The 16,298-nt window shown below is 36.8% G+C and overlaps 1 protein-coding gene across 2 annotated transcripts; it reads left to right on the top strand.

Moving 5' to 3' along the window:
* Window positions 1-12,817: 12,817 nt before the first annotated feature.
* On the top strand, window positions 12,818-15,406 carry LOC143544333 (uncharacterized). Of its 2 annotated transcripts, none has more exons than XM_077036454.1 (9): window positions 12,818-12,911; window positions 13,688-13,782; window positions 13,876-13,944; window positions 14,076-14,191; window positions 14,260-14,314; window positions 14,391-14,511; window positions 14,604-14,651; window positions 14,775-14,869; window positions 14,980-15,406. In XM_077036454.1, exons 1-9 carry the CDS (start codon window positions 12,818-12,820, stop codon window positions 15,085-15,087), a joined length of 801 nt encoding a protein of 266 aa, XP_076892569.1. In that variant the 3' UTR covers window positions 15,088-15,406. The 2 variants fall into 2 exon arrangements, with proteins under 2 accessions (XP_076892569.1, XP_076892568.1); XM_077036453.1 differs by having other exon boundaries at window positions 13,673-13,782.
* The last annotated feature ends 892 nt before the right edge of the window (window positions 15,407-16,298 follow it).

Raw genomic sequence — 16,298 nt, 5'->3', positions numbered from 1 at the left:
GTCGTCGCGAGCGCGGTCCTCCTGGAACCTCCTTTCAGATGGAGGCACAGCATGAGCCCAGAATTCCGCACACACACCCATGGACTGAAATGTGCTGTCTTCAGTAATATTCCATCCCGGGCGGTAAATGTGATCGGCTTCCTGCAAAAACAAAGTAATTATCTAAGTCATCAAAACATTAAGATGGAAGTCTGCGTAGCGGAGCAAAAAAGAACCTATACCTGCGGGGATGAAGCAGAAAAGTCAGCGCCAGCCCCACGAGAAGGCTCAGCCGCGAAGCCTCGTGGCGCTGCAGGACTGGCGCGACCGCGGTCGGAGTCTTCAATTTCAAACTCCTCTTCCTCCTCGGAAACAGGCCTTTTCTCCTGCGACCTAGAGCCAAAATCGGTCTCGCGGGGAGGGCTGTGCACAGGAGGAGGTGAGGGAGGTCTCGACGCCGCCAGGTCGGCGCGCAAAACGGCCTCCTGCTCCTTAGTAATCCCGATGAGGGGAGATTCATCGCTTGCAGGAGCAGGAGCAGAGCCAACGGCGCTGGCACCGGCGCCAGGAGTGCCGCCAGCAGCTTGTACGCCAGCTACGGCTTCTATGAAAAAATCAACAAAAAGAAATGGTTCATGACTTGATCTAAAAGAAAGTCAGAAAATAAGAGCGCAATACGTACATTGGCGCAACTCCGTTCGCGAAGCAAACATCGCCATGAAGTCCATTCTACCCTTCTTTGAGGGTAAAACAGGGGACTTCGAAGCGACCTCCGGCGCAGCCTCGGCATCTTGTTGCGCTGTCGCCGGCTCTACAATCATTTGAGTGAGCAAAGATTCATTAGTAATTCTATCAGAATCGCGCTCATAGAACCATAAAAGATAAGCAAAGGATAAGCAAAGTATACCTGTCGAATGCGCAACACCACTTCCCTTTTCCGCCGCGCGAAGGGAGGAGGTAGTGGCACCATACCTCAGGTGGACAGGAGGTCTGCCCACTTTTTGAGGCAGGGAAGACAAGGAAACCTTGGTGGTAAACTCCTGGGTTTTCCCAAATCCCCCCACCTGAGTAGGAGGATCCTGAACAACAGGGGCAACATCTTTCTTCTGTTTCTTACTGGCCCCTGCGCCAGTTTTCCCCTTAGCTTTACGCTTTAGTTGGGGCGCCTCCTCCTCCTCCTCCTCTTCCGCGAGCTCCAGCTCGTAGTTTTCGAGCGCATCTACAATACACGCAACAGAAGTGTTAGCAAAATTTGGTATTATAAGGGAAAATGCATAAGTACAAAGGATTACCAGGCGCATCGCTGTCAAAGACAAATCCCAGATCAACAGGGATGAACTTGTCATCAAAGCGATCGGGGAAACCAACCTCCCCAGCGCCGAGCGCGACGGAGCCACCCTCCATATGCTCATCATATGCGGCGTGGATATACTCCTTGGTGACTGCACAAAACAAGTCAAATGATATAAGCAAAAAGAATTATATTCGTGCAGAAGTAAAGCAATGAGATAAACTTACACAAGCCGTCGACTTGGATAACGGGCTCAGTCGCGCTGTCCGCCCACCTCCTGCTCATACCAACCCCCACCAGCGCCTCCTCACAAATGTTCTTGGCGGGGGATGGTTCAGCGGTCAACTTATTAACCCAGGCGCCAGTTGGGTTCTTGAGGACACCCACATCCGCAGGCGCAGAAGAAATCGCGCGCATGGTCATGCGGATGGGGATCACACCAGCCCTTATATAGAAAAACCTCTCAGACCAGTCATGAAGGCTCTTGAATGAAACAGTGGAACACTTCACCTTCTGACTGCGAGGAATAAATGAGAACCAAGAATCTTGGATCTTGGGCTTGTAAAAAAACTGAAAGCGCCGAGGGGTGGGCTCCTCGCGCTGGGATTTGCACATGAACTCAAAGTGAGTCATGCGCACAAGTCCAAACGGATGGACTTGGGATATATGAATCCCATAAAACTTAAGCAGTGCACCCACAAACCTTGTCATCGGGAGACGAAGGTTGCAGTGGGTGAAAAAATGGCTATAAAGGGATATATAGCCGGTAGGCGGGTCCTCCGCCGTTTGCCCGGACCCAGGCAACATGCAGCCAAACACAGGGAGAAAACCCTGAGAGGCGATAAGGCTGTCAAGATCAGCCTGCCTCAGTTTGCAGAGGATTTCATTCCACCTCTTCACGGCCTTGGTCCTCCCTACCTCCTCCGATGAGACCTCAGCAGCCTTCTTCCCCTTGCCGGTCTTCTTCAATGTAGACATTACTAACGATTTTCTACGGCAATGGATGGGGGAGATTGTGTTGTCTGAGCTATCAGACATACAACTGTGACAACGAACAAAGGTTGCTTCTGAAGAACAGATATTTGGAAGCAGAACAAAGGTAATCGGAAGACAAGGAAAGAAAGAAAAGAGCTCTGAATAATAAACCAGAAGATGAAGGATAAAAAACTCTAAGGGCTGGCTTTTATAGGCCCAGGAGAGAGAAAAATTGGTGCTGATCGGACTTCACGCGCCCCCACTCGCAGGTGTAAGCCAACGCGAGCGCGACACGTGTCCCTGACAACTGTGTGAGGGGACACGAAAAGAAATAATACAGCTGTTGCCAGAGTTCACGCGCCACCACTCGCAGGAACGGACCAATGCGAGCGCGACACGTGTTCCTGACACTCTGTGAGGGGACACGAAAGGCGACTGTAGCACCTCGAGCACACGAAAGGTCTAACACGTCTCCATCACGTATAGGGACGATTCGTTTTCAACTAAAAGCATAGAATTTCGCGCAACGATGAATAATAAGAAGAAAAAGACAAAACCCCTACTAAAAGAGCAAACTATTAAGTCTAATATCTATCTTACCTCGCTCGCGCGAGACAAGACACACATTAGACTGGGGGGGCTTGAAGAGGTATGTACCCGCCTCAACAACGAGCGAGGCGGGTCAACCCACAAGATATAGACAAGAGGCTTGAAATCAAGACTTTATGAAGGCACAAAGCCAGAACCTATGCGCATGGCGCATATCACACATGCTTAGACATCACATGCTCATGCATCACATATGCTCATGCATCACATGCTCAGGCATCACATATGCTCACGCATATCACATATGCTCAGGCATCACATATGCTCACGCATCACATATGCTCACGCACATCACATCTGCGTGTGGCGCATCCGCGCGTGGCGCATATCACATGCTTGTGCATATCACATCTGCGCATGAAACATCTGCGCGTGAGAATAAAGAGAAGACCTCGCGCATCCTCAGGATAGGCGCATATCATACATGCACATAATCAACCTCGCCCTTATCCAAATCAGGATTAGGGCAACCTTGATTGTGCACGTCAGACAACCTTCCAGAAGGTATCTTTTTAAGGAATAAGAATATGCTGATGTTGACAGCTGCCAAATGAAAGGTGGACAACTCAGCATAACCCATGTGCTACCACGTGATTATAACCAATGAGAAAGCACCAGGTGTCCCAGAGGACACGTGGCGCAGAGCAATTGGAGGAGGCCAACAAGGCTGAGCCCAATCAGTGGAAACCCTAGCACTATAAATACAGCATCAACTCCACAAGGAGAGACATTCAATCATATTCAATCATATTCAATCATATTCAATCACATTCAAGCACAGACAGTTACAGTCAGTAACATACACAATCATATACAATCACATCCAATTACAGAGTATTCAGCTATTAAGCAATACTCTCCAGATTTCCTTACTCTGATATTATTATCTTCTCCCACAAATATTTATTCTCACACCGGAGGGTTACCCCAAAGAGGACCCCTCTGTCCCTTTCTGAGGGGTAAGTTGACGGTGCTGTTCATTTTGTAGGTGGAAGAACACAGATCCAAGAAAACCATCGGTGAAATAGTATAATCACACCCGAGGAAAGTAGATCGTCTACCAGTGAGTCGATCCACGTTTCTTCAGTATGTAATTAGTTTTTTTACCCCGGCGTTGCAGGGGGGCAAGGACGGTATATTGAATGTTGTTTAGTTGCATTAGATGTACTACTAACAAAATACAATTACGAACAAAACCCAAGTTACAAACATGTTCGTTACCTGTAAAATACAAATTGGAAGTTGTGGAGAAATTATTATCTAAAGCGCATTATGACCCTTCAATCAACAATAAATGAATCTTGCCATCTGGGTATAGTGATTCTCCAAATCTCCAATGAGTTGTGTCTTCCAATCTGAATGAGTTAGTTATCTGGAGCAATATTAACCTAAAAAGAGAAAAGGCATACAGTTGGAAGTGGAAGGCCCATTTCTATGAAAGTAAACTGGCAATAACATTTTCCCACCCTGACACTAACGTTTGTATATAATTTGTAGTGTATGCGGCGAATCAAGTGGCATCACAATTATCAGCCATACTTTTGACTTGAGGAAATTTTAAATTAAAAAAAAAATTAGTGTGCAACTAATAAGTTAGACACTATAAGTTGGTCAGATGAAAGTAGCCATGACAATGTTAAAAACACAATTACCTTAGCATTATTAAAAGCCCTCGGCGCAAGAGGCGCCTAGGCCCATTTTCCAGGCCAAGCCCAATATATGCGCTTCTAGTTCCTAGGCCCTCGCTTCTAGAAGGTGACAAACTGACAACACCTCTACTGGCATTGATGACGGATCAAGAACAGTAGTCATTTGAACATTTACTATTTATTACTTTTTGACCTTTTGGTTTTTAAGTTTTGAACATTTTGGTACTTTACTTTGAACAATTTGTTATTCAAGTTTTGGAATTACATTTGAATCTCGACTCTTTTAGAGTTTTTGGTACTAATAGCCTTTGTTTATTATATATGAAGAATAGTATTATTTTTCTAATACATAAATATGTTTATTTATTTTTTTATTTAAGTGCGTTTTTTTTTTTGTCCTAGGCCCTCACTTATTTTTCGCATCGCGCCCAGGCCCCAGGCGAGGCCTATGCGCCGCCTTAAGTGCGTCTAGCGCATTTGATAACTATGTTAACATCTATGACCAAAAGCTGAATTAAATTTACACATTGTTGTACCAAATTTCCTTATCACCCCTGCAAGTGATCATGTAAAAAGAACACAGGAACCCCTAATTAAACCAATTCACATAAGATATAAACCTAATCCTAACTAAGTATCCTATATTAATCGTTCTAATCATGTAATACAACATTACAAATTTTCTTACCGAATTACAAAGAAAGGACATAACAGTGTCTCAAATTTGGGCAAATGAGGGTAAATATATCAACTTTTTAATCAATTTGTTTGTAGATTGTATCAGATATGTTATTTAAAATTTACATTATAATAGAACACATGCCCGTGTACAATAATTTCTACATTTGACTATAATGCCCTTACAGTAATAAGTACCCTTGTAGGCCATTATTTACATTTTACAATACATCCTTTATAGTACTAAGTGGTTTCCTTCGGTATGGATATTATTGTCAAGATCCAAAATCTTTGTTTTTGTCTAGAAATTGTTCAGACTGATATTGAACCTTGACAACAAATAAATGAGCATAAACTTGTAAAATTTGCAGACTTAAGAGCATTCTTAGCCCATTCCCTATATTTGTGTGAGGGGGTTTTGTAAATTATATGGTATGGTTATGAGTAGTTGTGAGTAGATGATAGAAAATGTTATATGGGAAAGTTAAATTTGAGGTTTCATTGTTCATACCGTATAATATTTTAATATTTTTTAAAGTGGTTGTGAGTGAAAAAGAGAGAAAAAATATTGATAAAGGTATAAAAAGTATTATTTAATTAAACATGAGAGAGAAAATAGAGTGATTTTTAGTGTAATTATATGATATATATATAAATATATGGTAAGGAATGGGCTGAGATGCTCTAAAGAGGCTCTCTAGTGTAAAACAAACTGAATATAAATACTAAAGTTACCTCTCCTGCATAATGAGCAATTCCAAAACCAATGTGCGCCGATTTTGGTTTATAGAATTTTTGGTGGGATTTAAATGCCTGATAAATAATACAATTTGCAAGTTTGTAAAAGCAAATGGGTCTCAGACTTGTTTTTATCATCCGAGGAAGAGAACTAAATCGCCATGGCTGCAATATGGGTTGCAAGTAGAGAACTAAAGATAAATCCCACGCTTTCCGTCATCCGATATTGCCATGCCAGGCTGCAATAAATCTCAGATCTTGATTTGATTCATTTTCAGTCATCATCGCCTTACTATATATACCATGATGATTGCATCAAACCAACTGTTGTAGTATTCTATTGGAGCTCTAATGACATTGGCAGTGTAGCAACACCTGTCATATAGAAATAGGTAAGTCAAATATCTAATATGTTACATTGGTAGTGTAGCAATGCTTATGGTCTATAGACAATAGCTTTATTCAATATCCAAATTTACTAATTTGTAAAGTTTCAACTCATTTCTTTATCTTAAAATAAAGTGAGCATAACCAAACATGAGTTAAGTTGATGGACATATGTGAACAAAAAACTTACCCTGATGGACCAATTTTCTTGTTTGCGCAACGGTTAAGTTAAAAAAATATTTGAAGACCCTGTGATCGATTTAGGTGTCAAACCTGTAATTTTTAAGTTGATGAAGACACAAATAAGTGATGGATGGGAGAGCAAGTAACAGTAAACGACAGAAGGGGAGACGAGACAACACAAAAATCACCACCCCACCAAGAGTCCGGAAATCGAACCCGGCAACAGTGGGTTGTGCAAAAACGGTGGAAAAGCTACATCACACAGGGTTTTCTCAACTTGATGATCTGGGAAGAGTGAGAAAAATTATAAATTTTAAATTCCCACACAAAAATCAGATTATCAATAAAATGCCAGAAAACAAAACAGAGACACGATAACAAATGTTGTGCCTTTGTTATTTGAGGAGTCATATTCTGTTTGATTATTTTCGCACACGCCCGTCACCTAGGCCCACTTAGTAGAAATTTTTAAAAAGCTCAACCCAGTAATTCTAGTGGCCCAACCCATTTATTTTGACCCTTAGATTAGCTCTCGATTTCCTACTAAATTTAAACATCTTTTGTAGGTGGGTGTGTGAATTCGTATACTGTCGTGGCAATATTTGCATGCATTCTTAGACCCCGTCTTACGTTTAATAATCAATCTGTGTCTAACGAAAATGGTTCAGATTATCACTAAACGATCTAACCCATTGACACTCAAAAGACAATACGTAACAAGTTAGATTGACACCAAAACAAATGACTTATCACTTAGGCTAAACCGTGTGGTTCGGTACTGGTCCGACGTGGTTGCTTAGGTGGCTCCCCTCAAGCAAGGGGTCTCCGTGGACACCCTCCCCCCCCTTTTTTTGGTCACGCATGACCTGAGCATAATGACCATCCTCATTATCATCACGCGAGGGGTCTCCCAATCAATTTTTTTTTTATTATTCTTTTCTTTTTCATTTCTTTTATTATTAAATAATGGAGTGGTGGAGAATGATGGAGGATGGTGTATTTCCTTGGTTGAAGGATGATGTTGAATGATGGGAGACATAACATAGACATGACGAATGAGGGGAATGGTGTTGAAGGGTGTATACCCCTTAGCCTTATCAGGTGGTCTAACCACCTTCTCTTAACTTAGGTTTTTTATCTAACTTTTTTAAGCTTCCCATCTGTTTTCCATAATCACGTTGCATAACAAGATTACCGACACCGGCCAATACACAAGATCCCGTCTTTGTTGACATTAACATAACCCGTACACACCCACCCGGAAACCAAAGCAATGTGATATCCATCATGTCTAGCACCTCTTCCTCACCAAAGTAAACTGCACTCTTGGGCGACTTAGTTTTCTTTAATGTTTACAAACAAAGATAAATGCATTTGTTTTCCTCTGTTGTCATTGTTTCTTCCCCATAGATTGGTGTGGCACTCATCTCGAATACTTTCCATGATCCCAACATTCTGATGGTTAGACTCTCTTTTCGTTGAGAAAACGGCTTATTCACAATCAAGTCCACGTCACTATTTGCATTACCAAAAGTTTAAAAAAAAAAAAAGAATTAGTACCAATACCATGCATATACAAACACTTTATTGTGCTAAATCATTTTTATCATAAGGAGTTAAAGAAAACTTATATATATCACAAGTTGCAGTTCACCAAGAAAGTTGAGGGGTGCATGGGCATCCTCTGCCCCTCACATAGAATCGCTGTGATCGCAACTGTGATATATCTAACATGCTAAAAGGTGGAGTTTTAAAAATTTTGAAGGCTTCTTATTTAAATCCCATGCTAATTATACTCACACAAACCCTCATTTTTATAAGGCAAAAGGGTGTTTTGGGATTACATTTTAAGTGTTGTTTATAATGATTTAATTTTTAAACATAATAAGTCATTTTAGACGTGTCTATATGAAAAAATAGTGCTTATTTTCTTATGTAGATCACAAAGATATATATTCTCCAAATGTCGTTTATGATTTGGTTAGGAAGTACGTAGTCTTCAAGTTGAAATACTCATGTAGGCTTCACCACTATGAAACATCAACATTAACTATTAACTAATAAGATATTCATATGAAATCACCTTTCCGATGTATGTCCAAAGTTAGTAGCAAGTTTGCCTACAGGGCCGGCCTTGGGGTGAGGCAAGGTGGTCGACGGCTACAGGCCCGACACCCACTAGGCCCGGAATTTTTATTTTTTTTTAAATTATATTGTATTTTTATGAAATACAATATGTATATTTAATGTTTAAATCTAATTACATAATTAATAGTTTGGTCTAGTGGCGAAGGGTATTACTTCTAACCAAAAGGTTATGGGTTCAAGTCTCATTTTAACGCATGTTTAATCCTTTTTTTATACAAAATTTTTTTACACAACTCAAATTATAACCAAGTAAACTCATAAAATTTAAATTGTTTAATCCCAACAAAATACTTCTTTTATTTAAGGCCCCAAAAAAGTTTCGCCTTCGGCCCAGATTCTTTTTTGCTTTCTCGGAGCCGGCTCTGTTTGCCTAAACCAATCATGATCTCTCATGTTGTGTATGCACTTTAAAGACGCTTTTGTTGTTTGCACTAGTGTTTTAACAGTTTTTACATTCTTTTCAACTACTCTACTAATGCTAGTATTAAATATATAAAGTCACTGAGTCAGACTACAATAAAATGATGTCGTTTGATACACTATTTTTAACAATGTTTGTAATTATCCTAGCCGAGTAAGCTTTTCTGAGACGGATGTCAACCATCCATATTGATTTTAATGTTCTAAGTCTAACTCACTAAGGACACCATCAATGAGGAAACTCACCAGTCACCACTATGGAAAACTCCGCATGAGTCAAGTTTCAAACTGAGAACTTAAGATTTCAAACTTTAACCATCACCCTCATGTCGTTTGACCATAATGTTAGCTGCTGATATACTTGTTAGTTAAAATTTTTGGTTAATTGATTAGATGGACCCTCTAGCTCAAATCATGGTTATATCGTTTAGACTCTAGCTCTATACAAACCAACATTTGTCTTGTTGTGTGCCCCTAGTGGCCTAACTTTGCTTGTAAAGACTAAAGTGTGTTTTAACTTTTTGACCTTATAAAGAAAAAAAAGTATTTTATGAACAAGTAATTGTGTCTATCTTATTTATTGGATCATGCATATATATATTTTTTGTTCTTGAGATTGACTTAGTCATCGGATCATATAAATTCCTCAAACTTAATGTGTGATCTGGTTTACAATCTCCAAAAGAAAAAGATAACATTCTTTTGAGGCCCAAAAACTTCCATTCATGATCTCCAAAATTTTGTTAACTTTCATATTGACAGATATCAAGGTCATGTGACAATGAATCTTGGGATCCTGATGTGATGAAATGGAGCGGTTCGTTTGTGTAACGGGTTTCAATCAAAATGGGTTGAAATGAATTCATTCATCAATATATAATTTTTAATTTAGTACCTTTTATTGATTACAAAAACTATATTACTTATAATCTCATTTTCTTAAGATGAAATTGTGAACTTTTAATGCTCCTTTGTTGATTAAACTAAGCAATATTAAATTTTAATTGTTAAAGAAATGTGACTTCTGTTCATTTTCAAGTGGATATCCAATTATATGGGTTCATTTTGAACATGAATCTGATCGTTTTTATTTATGTCAGGTCCTTTTTTGAGATGTGATCAGTTGTGACTTGTGACATGTAAAGAACTTATTACAAGGTGAAACGGTCAAATGCGCGCCCTATGCTGCTCAAGTTAGAGATATATTTGTGGAGCAAAAAAGTTGTTCTTTAGGATGTGCTCAATATGTATTTATATTTTCTTTCATCGTGCATGGTATTGGTTTAAAGTTATGTAGTACCTACATATGCTATTTATGAAAGTCGACCTACACAAAGTAGAGCTTATCTACTTTTAACGAAATTAGGTCTTCCTTGGTTAATAAGGTGTAGAGTTTGGTATTTTAATATGAGTCTATGTTATGTTTTGTACAACTCTCACATGTCTAGTCAATTTTTTAGAGTTTTATGGATTAACTTATAGGCTTTCCTATAGTCTTAGGAGTCTAAAAAGAACATATGCCTGACTATTTTGTAAACTGATTACACCTAATATTGAAGATGGATCTGAATAATTTATCTTAACAATAAATATTTTATGTGATACATATAAGGGTATGTATCTATACTTAAGAAACAAACTCGAGCTTTAGATGTAAAGCTTAAAACAAGTCGATGTTGAACTCTATTATTCTAAATAGGCCAACTCAAAACTTAGTAGATTCGGCTCGACTCGACTCGACTCGACTCATATACACCATATATACCATATATATATATATTGTGTGTTTTTATTTTCCTTTATACGTTTAGGAAGCCAATACATACAAACACATACATATGAAGAAAGATAAAACAAATAAATTAAAGAAAAAAAACCCTAACAAAATACATCAAAGTGATAAATTCATATATATATAGAGAGAGAGAGAAAGATTTAAATAAAAAACAATAGTTTAATGAGAAGTGTGAAAAATACATCACATAAATAGAACACTATACCATATAAATAGAAACTATATAATTTTTAGAAACTACCAATTTCAATCACTAGATTCTAGATCCAATGTCTACATTTATTTTTATACTTCTCACAAAACTATTATTTTTTACATTAATCATACCATATATATATATATATATATATATATATATATTTATCCTACTTACTTATTATTTATTCGTGTTATCGTTTTTCTAAATCTAGTCATTACATTACATAAACATTTTAAAATAAATCATTTTCATTTTCAATACAACAAAAACAATTATCTTGAATTTCGCATACTTCACTGTAGGCAACGGTGACAATCCAATTACATAAATTCGAATTCAGGCGAAATTTACAAACCATAAATGAAAAACTTATAAAGAGTTAATGGTTATTTTCGTTCCTGTGGTTTGCTACTTTTGTCAATTCAGTCCAAAGTTTGAAATTTTGTCAGTTTAGTCCTCATAGTTTTAAACATTAGTCAATTACGTCCCACCCGTCTAATGGCATCCGACTATGCCGTTAGTTTAAGGGTATTTTTGTCTTTCTCCTTTTATTTTGAGTTAATGGTCATTTTCGTCTATGTGGTTTGATACTTTTGGCATTTCAGTCAAAAGTATGAAATTTTGTCAATTTTGACCTCATAGCCAAACTCTAGGGTTGTAGATGTTTAAACGATATTGATTACGTCTAAAAAGACGAATATATCCTCACGTAATGTTTAAAAAGACATTTATGACCCTCACTTAAAGTAAACGTGATAACGAAGTACCGACATAGTTGGATGCCGTTAGATGGGAGAGCATAATTGGCTATGAAGACTAAATTGACAAAAATTTCAAACTTTGGACTAAAGTGGCAAAAGTATCAAACCATATGGATGAAAATGACCATTAACTCAAAATAAAAAGAAGAAAGACAAAAATACTCTTAAACTAACGGCATAGTTGGATGTCGTTAAACGGGTGGGACGTAATTGGTTAATGTTTAAAACTATGAAGACTAAATTGAAAAAATTTTAAACTTTGCAAACCATATGATCAAAAATGGCCATTAACTCACTTATAAAAGTTTAAATTTACTCACACGGATGCAGTCGCGTGTCATCAAATATAAACTAGCTAGCGATAGAAACAAACAAAGAAAGGCAACTATATATAAATCTTCATCACTCTCTGTCTCCGTATCTCTAATATATATTACCATTTATCTATAGTTTGTATGTACTTAGAGAACCATTTTTGTCACATGGATAACTGTATCAAGAGTTATAAGCAGACCTATATTTTACTTTGACCTATATTTTACTTTATTAAGAGTTACAAGCAGACATTGACTAAAAATTTTGATTTTTGATAAACAATGTATACCTGTTAATACAATTACAAATATAGTGTAAGATGAAGTTTTTACCTATTTGTAACATATTTGTGTAATCTTAGTTATGTAATTTCTGTAATTTTAATTGTAATTGTATTAACAACATATGATCAATTTGTTAACTGTATTTCACTTAATAATCAAAATTTTAAATTTTTAATAATTACCTGTGTAATGCACGAGCCTTGGTGTGGTTCCCACTCGCGAGTCATCAAATATAAACTAGCTAGTGAGAGAGAGAGAAAGAAAGAAAGACAAGTATATATAAATCTTCATTACTCTTAGTCTCTAATATAATTAGATGTCGTAAATTCACCTTCATCTGCAACTTCGAGTCGGAAGGCGTTGTTGATATTATTTGCGATTGAGTTGAGTAGTAGGACATTAATTAATGGATGATAGAGGCGGTGCATCATTTGTGGCGGTTAGAAGGATCGATAGAACCAACACTAGTACTGCTACTACTAATTCATGTCAAACACAAGGTATCTATCTATCTTATTGTTATTATTATTATTATTATTATTATTATTAACCTCTTCACTGTACAACTCTTTCTATCATTCATCATTACTTACTTGCATTGATTTCTGTGGCGAGTTGAGTTTACTTACCGGTGTCTATTGTATCAAACTATCAATTTTACTTAGCTAATTTTGTAAAACCTCAATTAGGAAAGTTAGTGATTGATATGTCAGCTATTATCAGTAGTAGTAGTAGTAGTAGTAGTGTTGTAGAACTCGCTAGGTGGCAGGGCGTACCGATTAATCGGATTGGAATTTTATATGTAAGATCATAGATAAACTATAGTTGTTTTATTTCAAAATTTTATATATTTTATTAATCAGATTGGATCATTAAGTATAGTTTCAAAGATTTTAACCGAAATTTGACCACTTTTAACAGATTTGATTTCAAAATTCGGACCGCCTTTGAACGACTGCCGATTATTGGGTCCAATTAGCTGAAATCGCATCCGTCACTCACTGATTACCGATTAAAAACGGCGACTAATATTTATTTATACAACACTGGTTATTATCTCCAAATAATGAAAGATAATACAATTTATATGAATTTTAATGAAAGATAATACAATTTATATGAATTTTGCACAAGCAACTGCGAATCTTAAAGCTAATTACTTGCTATAATTTCATCTGCTTATATTAAATTTCATCTTTGTAACCGTGTTTGATTAAATGAAGTTGGCTTAAAGACTCATTTATGCAATATATAATTACAGCCGAGGCTGTTGCAGGATCAACAGCATGGCTTGGTAGGGGCCTTTCATGTGTTTGTGCTCAAGGAACTGAAGAAGATTCTCACCCGTCATTTGATTTGACCCCTGAGCAGGTCAACTGCGTTACACTAGTTAATAACATAAAACTTTAAATACATTAGAATTATATTCTAACTCTTATACTGTTTATTTATTTAACCTAACAGGAAGATTGCTTAATGAGGCTGCAAAACAGATTAGACATTGCCTATGATAGTTCAGTCCCAGAACACCAGGTTAATATTCAGTTATCAGCTGCTGATAATTATACAAGATTTGATGAGATTAAACAGAACAGAACAGGTTCACATGAGATTAAACAAATAAACACATTTTTTTTTTAATTTCATTTATAATATTGATTTAGGAATCATTGGTAGCATTATGGAAAGCTTCATTTCCTGAAGAAAAGCTTCATGGTCTAATTTCCGAGCAGTGGAAGGAAATGGGCTGGCAAGGAAAAGATCCGTCTACCGACTTTCGGTAAAAAGTCAACTTTTTTTTCTTTTTCTAAGTAAAATTTATCATAATCATGTGTAGTTTCATTATAGGGGTGGTGGATTTATCTCATTGGAGAACTTATTATATTTTGCCAAGAATTTCCCGGTATGTTTATTATTTCAATATATAAAATAGCTTTTGATTTATCATTTGGTGTTAATTTTCTATATTCTTTATGTAGAAATCATTTCAAGATCTTCTTCGAAAGCAGGAAGGTGAGAGGTCCATGTGGGAATATCCTTTTGCAGTAGCTGGTGTTAATATTACATTCATGCTTATTCAGATGCTGGACCTTGAAGCAGGTTTGATGATCATAAAATATTCATTTGGTTAAAACACAAGCGATTGCGAATCTCAGTTATTCGGTTATGAAATAATAGTGTTCTCTGTGCAGTAAAACCGAGGACTTTAGTTGGAGCAACCTTCTTGAAGTTTCTTTCAGGTATATACAGGGCCATACATTTTAACTGTCTTAATGTATAATTATGAAAGCTATATATTAATACATTTTAATATATTTCATTTCAAATCAAATACCCTTTTTTCTTTCCTGTTTGCTGCATAGATAACGGGTCGGCATTTAATCTCCTGTATTGCATCGCGTTTGCGTTAATGGATCATCTGTGGCTTGCCATGCACGCATCTTACATGGATTTCAATGTATGTACTCTTTTTTTTCATGTAAAGATGATATTTACTTGAAGTAATCCGATATATTAACAATTTCGTCAGATTATTTTGTATAATGTTTATCACCCATGGTTATATAGGCTGTGATGAAGCTAACACGACATCAACTGGAAAAAGAACTTTTGGAAGAAAACATAACACGGCTTGAAGAGTTACCTTCCTATGCACACTTACTAGGTAAAAGTTAGTTTGGTTGGTTCAACATTTACTAGGATTCCGATGTTACATGATCAAAGTGACACTAGAAAGTTGACAGTGTCGTAATATCAATGTTTAGTATATAATAATATCACATAAATGTGATGCATGATATCGCATCGATGTTGTACTACCAATTGTATGATTTTAGTCCCAAGAGGTTGTCCTAATAGTTGTTTCTAATCATTGTGAAAATGTAACAAAATATCTATATGAATCATTTACTTTTGTGTAATCTAATAGAACCCAAAAGAATTGTATGTAACAGCCTTATTGTGTCTAATGGGCTTTTTTTTTTTAAATCTTAACATGAGAATACCAGAGTTTTTGGATGATCAAAATTGGTTGTTTGGGTATATTAGACTGGTTATATTCACAAGATATCTAAGTGTAATATCATCATCTATATATACACCCCTATATATAATCCTATAATACACATGTACAATCAATATCATGGTTATTTTAGTATTGATGCTAAAATCCTCTAAACCCATAGCTGTCACTAGATGAGACGCAGTCTGCACTTCGAAACCCATGGTGTCGAGTACAATTTGTCGTCACCCACGATAGTTGTCGTTACTTGCAAATCCTAGCCGCAACTACTAACATTCAACAATGCTTTTCAAAGCTTAGACTACAAGCTCTTGAATCTTAGCCGTCACACATGCCACTTCTCAGAATAATCAATTAATCATAATACAATGTGGTTCATATTCAATAGGCTATATAAGCTTCATAAACTTTTACGCATCGCCTCCCATGCGTTGACACTCCTCGCAGACGGGTGTTAATGGAAAGCAAAGGAAACCCATAATCCTTTCTTGACCTTATGCTTGACTTTTAACTTTTAGAAACATATTTTTTCCCGTAAAAATTAAGGAACAACCTTCTGAATTTTCAATTACTTTAGTTCTCTAAAAGTTGGTACAATAAAATGATTTACTAAAATGATATCCTCATCTTCGCGCAGGCTAACGGGGACATGGACATGCACGCCCAGCCCAACTCGGTCGGTCAATTGGCCCACCTAAAATATTTAAAAATGATTATCTTGATAAATTACATAAAATACAATACTTACGAATACCAAATGATTTTTTATAGAAAGGCATTGATACACCAACTAATCTTATTCCTAAATTTACACAATTCTTTACTATAGAACTTTAAATACAAATGACAACCCAACTAATCCTAT

Source organism: Bidens hawaiensis, unplaced genomic scaffold, assembly GCF_021521415.1.
Source record: "Bidens hawaiensis isolate Kalapana, Puna unplaced genomic scaffold, B.hawaiensis_p1.1 tig00013528_1, whole genome shotgun sequence".
Classification (NCBI taxonomy): domain Eukaryota; kingdom Viridiplantae; phylum Streptophyta; class Magnoliopsida; order Asterales; family Asteraceae; genus Bidens; species Bidens hawaiensis.
This window is presented reverse-complemented; position numbering and strand designations above follow the sequence as displayed.

What these genes read in the sequence shown, in the direction of transcription:
- LOC143544333 (XM_077036453.1), top strand. Translation starts at nt 12,818, where the DNA reads ATGGATGATAGAGGCGGTGCATCATTTGTGGCGGTTAGAAGGATCGAT. An exon ending in GTTCAGTCCCAGAACACCAG is followed by an intron (nt 13,945 to 14,075) that starts GTTAATATTCAG and finishes ATATTGATTTAG; the next exon opens with GAATCATTGGTAGCATTATG. An exon ending in GATCCGTCTACCGACTTTCG is followed by an intron (nt 14,192 to 14,259) that starts GTAAAAAGTCAA and finishes GTTTCATTATAG; the next exon opens with GGGTGGTGGATTTATCTCAT.